General features: G+C 55.2%; 1 protein-coding gene across 1 annotated transcript in view; it reads left to right on the forward strand.

Moving 5' to 3' along the window:
- Nucleotides 1-219: 219 nt before the first annotated feature.
- The window catches only part of STARD3 (StAR-related lipid transfer (START) domain containing 3), a gene marked incomplete at its 3' end in the record, with an annotated part of 11,305 nt that continues 3,701 nt past the window's right edge, over nucleotides 220-7,823 (forward strand). Inside the window, exons 1-9 of the mRNA XM_009077288.1 lie at nucleotides 220-420; nucleotides 2,916-2,993; nucleotides 3,179-3,256; nucleotides 3,347-3,400; nucleotides 3,512-3,629; nucleotides 5,061-5,156; nucleotides 5,821-5,876; nucleotides 6,428-6,520; nucleotides 7,713-7,775. Coding sequence (XP_009075536.1) covers nucleotides 220-420; nucleotides 2,916-2,993; nucleotides 3,179-3,256; nucleotides 3,347-3,400; nucleotides 3,512-3,629; nucleotides 5,061-5,156; nucleotides 5,821-5,876; nucleotides 6,428-6,520; nucleotides 7,713-7,775 — 837 coding nt within the window. The remainder of the gene's footprint in view (nucleotides 421-2,915; nucleotides 2,994-3,178; nucleotides 3,257-3,346; nucleotides 3,401-3,511; nucleotides 3,630-5,060; nucleotides 5,157-5,820; nucleotides 5,877-6,427; nucleotides 6,521-7,712; nucleotides 7,776-7,823) is intronic.

Genomic DNA, 7,823 nt, shown 5'->3' on the forward strand with positions numbered 1-7,823 from the left:
GGCCTGGAACACCCCCAGGGATGAAGCAGCCACAGCTGCTCTGGGGAACCTGTGCCAGTGTCTCAGCACCCTCCCAGGGCAGGATGTGATTTGCTCCTAGGGCTGTTTTCCTTCAGAGGGACAGGAGGAGGTGTGTCCCCAGCCCTGAGTGTCCCTGGTGTGCCCACACAGGTGACACTGTGCCGTGGCCGATGTCCCCCTGGCTGCTGTGGGCTGAGGATGAGCAAACCCACAGACCTGGAACGCAGCCTCCCAGCCATCGCCTCCATCAGCACCTCCCTGTCCCACAGCCAGTCCTTCTCCCCATACTACTTCTCCCTGGAGAAGAGGAAAGCCATCTCGGACGTGAGGAGAACCTTCTGCCTCTTCGTCACCTTCGACCTGCTCTTCATCTCTCTCCTGTGGATCATCGAGTTGAATGTAAGTCAGAGGCAGCAAACCAGGGAATCTTTGCCCTTTCTAACTCCATTCCCTCAGTTAATTGCACTGTTCCAGCACTCCTGGGACACAGCTTTGTTTGCTCTTCCCAGCTGTTCCCCAGTGTAAACTAAAGTCCAGCTCGTTTCCTGCCCCGGGGGTTGTCCTGGGTCGTTCACACCATCCCTGCAGCTCTGGGTGTGCTGGGACACGATCCAACCCCCTGCGATCCCCAGGTTGAGCCAAACTTCCCTCCTGCTCCCTTGGCCTTAAGCAAAGCTATTCCCTGGATTCACTGCTGGAGCAGGGGAGGAGCAGAGGAGGATCCTCCAAGGGCTTTGGGCTTTGATCCCAAAATACTGCTGCTAAGCTCAGCTTTGGGGAGCTGGAGGAGCTGCTGCACCTCCCAGGGGACTGGTGAGGAGGACACGAGGGGTTTGGTCACAAGTGACTGTCACAAGCTGCTGCGTGTTGCAACCTCTAGGGAAGTGCAGCTCCTGTACCTCAGAGCCACAAGTCCAAGTTCCTCCCTGGGCTATATTTTGGTTTTAATTGCCCTGAACTGGTGCTGACTGGTTCCAGGTACTCCATGTCCTTCCCTGGATCACCTGGAGATGAGCAGATAGACCCCAGTGTGCAGCCCTGGGCTCTTGCCTTGATTTATCAGCGCTGGATGCTGCACTCACTTAGCTCTTATCTCTGTCCTGCTTATCTCTGCGTGGCTGCACTTAACAGATTGTCCTGACCAGCAGCTCCTCACTCTGTCAGAGCCTCAAGAGACCCTGGCTGCACCCCCTTAGCAACACCCACCTCCCAGCCAGCATTCCAGCCATGCCAGTGGTGTCCTGCACTCCCAGCTCGGCCCCCAACCCCCTGCCCTCGGGTCCCAGTTCCCTCACTGGGAGGTGCTGCCTCCAAATCCCAGCCCCGGGGAGATAATCCTGCACGGTCACCAGGGTGATGCTGAGCGTGGGCAGTGCAGGTAGCCATTAATGAGTGACTAACTGCTGATATTTGGGCCCCGAGCTGAGCTGTTGCATATTTAAAGCTATTAGAGCTGCTTATTTCCCTGGCTGGGAGGAGAAAGGAGTTGATATCATGACTAATGCTTCTTTTTTATCCAACGTTCCCTTCCCTGGGAGATAAGCTGAGCAAATTGCCCCTCGTTAGCAGCTAACTGCAGTTCTGCACTCGGTGCTTTCAGACACACGGAGATGCCTCAGGTGCTTCATCTGCTTTTTCCCCAGCCTGTGGTTAAACTGAAAACACTCCAAGGATCATCTCCCAGAGCCTTCCCAGTGTGTTGTCCCTCCTGCAGCAGCTCATGGGGTTGTGGTGTGGGGCAGAGGCTCAGTGGCAGCTCAGCACGAGCCCTGTGGCCACAGATCAGCTGGAGGAACACTCCAGCATTGCTTGCCCTCCCTGTTTTTGCCCCCCTCTCCCTGGATTTTCACCCCCAGAGGGATCCCTTCCCAGTGGCTGCCTCTCCTGCCCTTGCAGTGCCTGACACGAGGGGTCCTGCCTGCCAAGTTCTGGCCTGAGAGCCACCAACTTGTCTCTCACAGCTCATCCAACAGCTGTTGGCCTCCTCCAGCTCCTGCCAGCTGGGCCCTGCTCAAACCAATAGCCTAAAGGTGAAGCATTTGTTCCAGTTACCTGAGCCATCCACTTCCTCACCCACAGCCATTTCAGGCTCCCAGGATTTATGGTGTCAGAAGGACCAGGGCTGGCAGACCCTGGATTAGCTCAGGGGGAGGCAGGAGAACTCCTCTGGGAGCTTTTTTCCATGCTCCCAGAGATGCCAGAGAGTGGTTTTGCCCTTTCCAGACTTCCCTGCAGCCTGTGACTGTGCCTCCTCCTCTCTCTTCCCCTTTGCCAGCATGTTTGGTTTCCTCCTTCCATCAGATTTCCTGGAGTGCTGCTGTGAGCTGTGGGAAGCTGGCTGGCTGGGAAGGAGGGAGAAGGGACCCCCTCAGTGCTTGGCACAACAGGGAGGATCCTTAAATCCCCCCTGAGTGACCCCAGGGGAGATGTTCTGATGGTTCAGTGCATTACTGAAGGTGCTAGAGAACCCTTTTCCCGTGGATGTCCATTTTTTCCATGTTTCCTCCCATTCACCTGGAAGCAGTGGGCTCCAGAATGAGGTGTCCATCAGGGCCTTTGGGCTGGGAGGATTGTGATCCATTGGCACTGGCTCTGCTGAGCCAAAGGAGCAGAGTTTTCTGCTGGAAATCACTACGTGGAGGTGTTTAATATCCCCTCCTACTGCTCCAGCTCTGCACTCCTCGGCGTGAATCCCAGGGGGAAATGGGCTGTGGGATCCTCCCTGGTGCTGTGCTGCCAGAGGAGCCTGTTCCAAGCTGTTCCAAGCATCCAGGAGCATTTCTATTCCAGGTGTATGCCCTGCCCTGGCCATAACCCTGAGCACTGTCAGCTCCCTTCTCCCAGCAGTTCCTTGTCAGTGCCCTCACAGCTTCCTGCCTCCCTGTCTCCCTCAGACCAAGGATGGCATCCAGAAGAACCTGAAGAGTGAAATCATTGACTACAATTTCAAGACCTCATTCTTTGACATCTTTGTGAGTATCTCAGAGCTGCAGAGCTCAGGGTGGTGTGACCCCCTGGGCTCTCTCCTCAAGCCCACCCTGCTGCAGCTTTGCCCCCAGCTGTCTCCTGGTGGGAGCTGGCACCCTTCCCTGCCCTGCCAGCAGCTGGCAGAGGGGCAGGGGCAGTGACTGGTGTCTCTGGGGGTTTGTTTTGCAAGGTCTTGGCCTTCTTTCGCTTCTCTGTGCTGCTGTTGGCCTATGCCGCCCTCCGCCTGCAGCACTGGTGGGTCATCGCGGTAAGGAGCCACTTGGGCCTTCCCTGTTTGCCCTTTTCCCTCTCCTCCAGGCCCTCTCAGCCTTCTGAGCTACATCAATGTGTTTTGCAGGTCACTACACTGGTATCCAGTGCCTTCCTGATTGTGAAGGTCATCCTCTCCGAGGTTGGTTTCCTCTGGGCTCACAGGGAATTGCAGTGTCATTTCTTGAGGCTGTTTTCTTCCTGTTTGGGTAATTCCCTGTGCTTTCTGCTTTTTTTTTTTTCTCCCACACAGCTCCTGACCAAAGGGGCCTTTGGCTACTTACTTCCCATCGTCTCCTTTGTCATTGCCTGGCTGGAGACTTGGTTCCTGGATTTTAAAGTCCTCACTCAGGAAGCAGAAGAGGAACGATGTGAGTGTCTTCCTTATGGGGATAAATCGACAGAGGGAAATGTAGATCAGATATTAGGAAGAAGTTTTTCGCTCTGAGGGTGATGAGGCACTGACACAGGTTGCCCAGGGAGGTTGTGGATGCCCCAAGGAGGTTGTAGATGCCCCAGGGAGGCTGTGGGTGCCCCATGGAGGTTGTGGATGCCCCAAGGAGGTTGTGGATGCCCCAGAGAGGCTGTGGGTGCCCCAGAGAGGATGTGGTTGCCCCAAGGAGGTTGTGGCTGGCAGTGTTCAAAGCCAGGTTGGCTAAAACCTTGAGCAACCTGCTCTGGTGGGAGGTGCCCCTGCACAGGGCAGGGAGTTGAGGCTGGATGATCTCTAATGTCCATTCCAAACGCTTAACATACTGTGTGATTTTTCTCCTCTCTGGTAGGAGTTGGCAGATAAAACCACCAGGCCTGAGGTTGCTGCTGCTCTGGCAGCACCTTGGTCTGACATTTATGGAGAAGGGATCTCCAGCCTGGCTGGAACGGGAAGTGCCTGACTCAGTTGTGTTATGGTGTACAAGTCCCTGCAGGGAAAGAAAACACCAGATTATAAAAAGCATGTTTTAATTGAGGGGAGAAAAATGTGCCAAATTCCCCAGTGTCTGGGTCCTGGGGCCAGACGTGCTGGGAACAGCTCTCACCTCTGCATGGCAGCAAGTGTTTGGAAACAGGGAGGCAAATGCCAGGCAGAGTGTTGGACTCCCTGTCCCTGATTTCAGTGTTTGGATCTGGCTGGAGACCTTTCCAGGAAGATTGGTGCACTCATAGACATGTTGTGGGGCACAGTGTGAGTTATGGGGTGTGAAATTTTACAGCTGAGGTCAGGCTGAGCAGAGATTGAGGCTGACCTAATGCTTTACAAATCACCCTGTAACTTCCAGGGTCCTTCTAGGGAGCCTGGACTGGAATAGCTGCTCATTCCTACAGCAGCATAAGGAGTTTGTCCCTCTTCCAGGCTTCCCTGGCTGGGAAGTGGCACTGAAGGAAGGGACATTTATCAGGCAGAGCTCGATCAGAAATGCTCTGACTGACTGGAAAGCACCAGAGGATGTTTGGGTCTTGCAAGGAGGCTTTAAGATGAAAAATGATCCAGTGTTTAATGCCTCTATTGGATTAGGCTCAGGTTCCAAATTGCTTCCAGGGGAAGCTCTTATTTAATTAGATGCTTAATCGCCTTTGGATTGTTTGACAGGCAGAAGAGCCCATTGATCTCTGGGCAGATAAAACGTCTCAGACAAAAGATGAGGCAACAGGAGCTCAAAGCTCATGGCTGGCTGGTGGCAGTGGGAAAGGGCAAGCTGCATGAGGGAAAACAAGTGGCTGGGAGGGCGTTTGGGGGATCCCAGGGCCCCTGGGTGGTGCAGCACTGCTGCTGTGTGTGTAATCCCTCGTGCTCTGGTTCACAGGGTACCTGGCAGCCCAGGCTGCAGCCTCCCAGCCCCTGCTGTACCCCAGAGCCCTCTCCGAGGGGCAGTTCTACTCCCCACCTGAGTCCTTTGCAGGTAAGATCCTTAGCTGTGCCATCACCTCATTTCTCGAGCTCGTCATTCCTCACCTCCATAATCTCTTCCCTGAGCCCTGTCTCCTTATCCCAGCCCTTGGCAGTGGCAGTGGCAGAGCCTCCAAGAACTGACACTGCAGAACAGGGTCCCTTCTCCTCCCTCTGCACCTGCACCTGGGCAGGGGTGGCACTGCCACGCTGTCCCCATGCCACCTGTGTGTGGAGCCCCACGTGCCTGACTGCAGCTCAGTGGGAAACTGGAGCCTTGTGTGGGTTTGGGATTAAATCTCCTGAGCTGTGCTCTTGGAAAATGGTGCCCTGGGGAGGAGAGCGTGGGGAGAGAGGCCACAGGCAGGGCAAGGTAAGGACTGGCAGCGTGTCACTGCCCTGTGCCACTGCCTGTGCCAGGGCTGGAGACATCCCAACTTGGGATTGAGGGGACATTAGCCAAAGGGCTTGTCCTGGTGTGGGTGACACCTGGGATGAGCTCAGCCCTCCGGAGAGCTGAGCAGGTGTTTGGGAAGGCAGGGCTGGAGTCATCCTCAGGGTCATCCCTTCCCATGGGATAAGGGCAGGGATCAGACCCTGTCTGTCCCCCACAAGAGGGTCAGAGGGGTCATCAGTGGGTGCTGATTAACTGTAAGTTAATTGGGTGTTTCCCACAGGGTCGGACAATGAGTCGGATGAGGAAGGAGCAGGGAGGAAGGCCCTGACAGCTCAGGTAAACTGAGGCAGCACAGCCTGAGGCTGTCCCTGGCCTGAGCCCCCCAGCTCCATCCCTGTTCCCCAGGACTGTGCTCTTCCCTGCTCTTCCCACAGGGATGTGTTCTGCCTGTCCTCTCCCCTTCCCTGTTCCATCCCTGGTTATTTTGTCACATTCCAGGATGAACATCATCTCACTTGTCTCCATGTCTTGAGGGGTTGGCCCTTTATCTCCCCCAAACCTGACTGGGTACAGACTTTGTGCCCTTGTCCAAGTAGTCCTGCTGCTGTTCATGCCCAGTTCTGGCTCCTCCAGGAGGGAAACTGCACATCCCAGAGCTCTTTGCCTGCTGGAAAGCTTCAGGCTGAGGCAGGAGCCGCAGCTGGTGTGTGGATCCAGGCCAGGGCAGGGAGCGTGACTTGGAGCTCCCAAATGAGGCCTCTGTGACCCAAATGAAGAGATTCCTGATCCCCTTTCCCTCTGCCAGCCTGGGGAGGGAGGAGCAGCCTCACACCTCCCCCTCAGGCTTCCTGCAGGCTCAGCTAATGAATCCCTCTCTCCTCTCCCAGGAAAAGGAGTATGTCCGGCAGGGCAAAGAGGCCATGGAGGTTGTGGACCAAATCCTCGCCCAGGAGGAGAGCTGGAAGTTCGAGAAAAACAATGCAAGTGTGCAGTGTCCCCCCAGCTGGCACAGGGCACGGATGGCTTAGCAAGGACCGGGACAAACGAGGCCTTGGACACCTCCTTGTGCCATGAAAAATTAACAAGCGTTACAATTACCTGATTGAATTAGGAACCTCTTCCAGTTCGGTTCGGTGTAAAACCCTCTCTGATTTAATTAGACGTTTAATTGCTTTGCTGTCTGACAGGAGAGCACATCCCTCCTCCCCCTGGCCTGGGTGAGCAGGGGTGCAGGGCTCACCTATGGGATGTGGAGCAGAGGAATGTGCTCCCATGGCTCCAGCTCTGCCCTTGCTCCAGGCAAGGTGCCCTGGAGCCTGCTGGGGGGACCCACACTGGGTTCTTGGCCCGTGTGGCAACAGTGGGGCACAGACTGCTCCTCCCACCCCCAGAGCCACTGGTGTCCCCTCCCCCCAGCACAGGCAGCTGGTGGATGCTGGAGTGTCAGTTTGGGATGTGTCTCTGCCTACTGCAGAGTTTTCAGGGATATCCAGAGCTCTCTCCTCTCTCTGAAGGGTGCAGAGAAAGAAGAGGTGTCTCTGCCCCCCAAACCAACCCTGTTTTCTGGGATTGAACGCGACCTGGGCCGGGGGGTGGAGTGGTGAGAGTCCTGCAAACTGCTGTCTCATCTGGTGTTTCAAATTCCCCTGTCAAGTGATCCTTTGTCTGATGCCAAACTAGCTGGGCAGATTGTTTTCTTTTTCCAAAGGGGGATGGATTTAAATAGACTAATCAGAGTTTAACACAGGGCTAACGATGAAAGGTTCTCAGCTGCCCAGCCCCAGCCCCTCAGGGAGGCTCCTCTGAGCCCTGGGCAGCACCAGCAGCTCTGGCAGCCAAACCCTTTCCCCTTACCCCAGTGCTGGTCGCTGCTACAAAGAGACTCTGACCTTGACGTGGGGTTTGCAGGCTGGCACGGGCTGCATGCTTTTTCTGGCTCATCCCTGCTGCCTCTCTGGATATTGTGTTGATGGAAATTTGGGCATGGCCAGCTGAAGTGTGCTCAGGGCAGTTTCCACGCTGGGGTCCTGCCTGGGATGGGGGACAAGGGACATCTGAAGGTTGGAGGTGACCCTGGGAGTGACAGGAGCCTCAAAGCTTTAGCAAACTTCACCCCAAATAGAAACGATTCCTTTTACTAACATAAATACAACTTTCTCATCTCTTGCACAGGACTTTGGGGATGTTGTTTACACTTTTGAGATCCCTTTCCATGGGAAGACCTTTATTTTAAAGGTAAGAATCTCCCTGGATCTATGCCTTGGTCTGTGTGGCACAGGGAAA

Source organism: Acanthisitta chloris, unplaced genomic scaffold (genome assembly GCF_000695815.1).
Source record: "Acanthisitta chloris isolate BGI_N310 unplaced genomic scaffold, ASM69581v1 scaffold586, whole genome shotgun sequence".
Lineage (NCBI taxonomy): Eukaryota > Metazoa > Chordata > Aves > Passeriformes > Acanthisittidae > Acanthisitta > Acanthisitta chloris.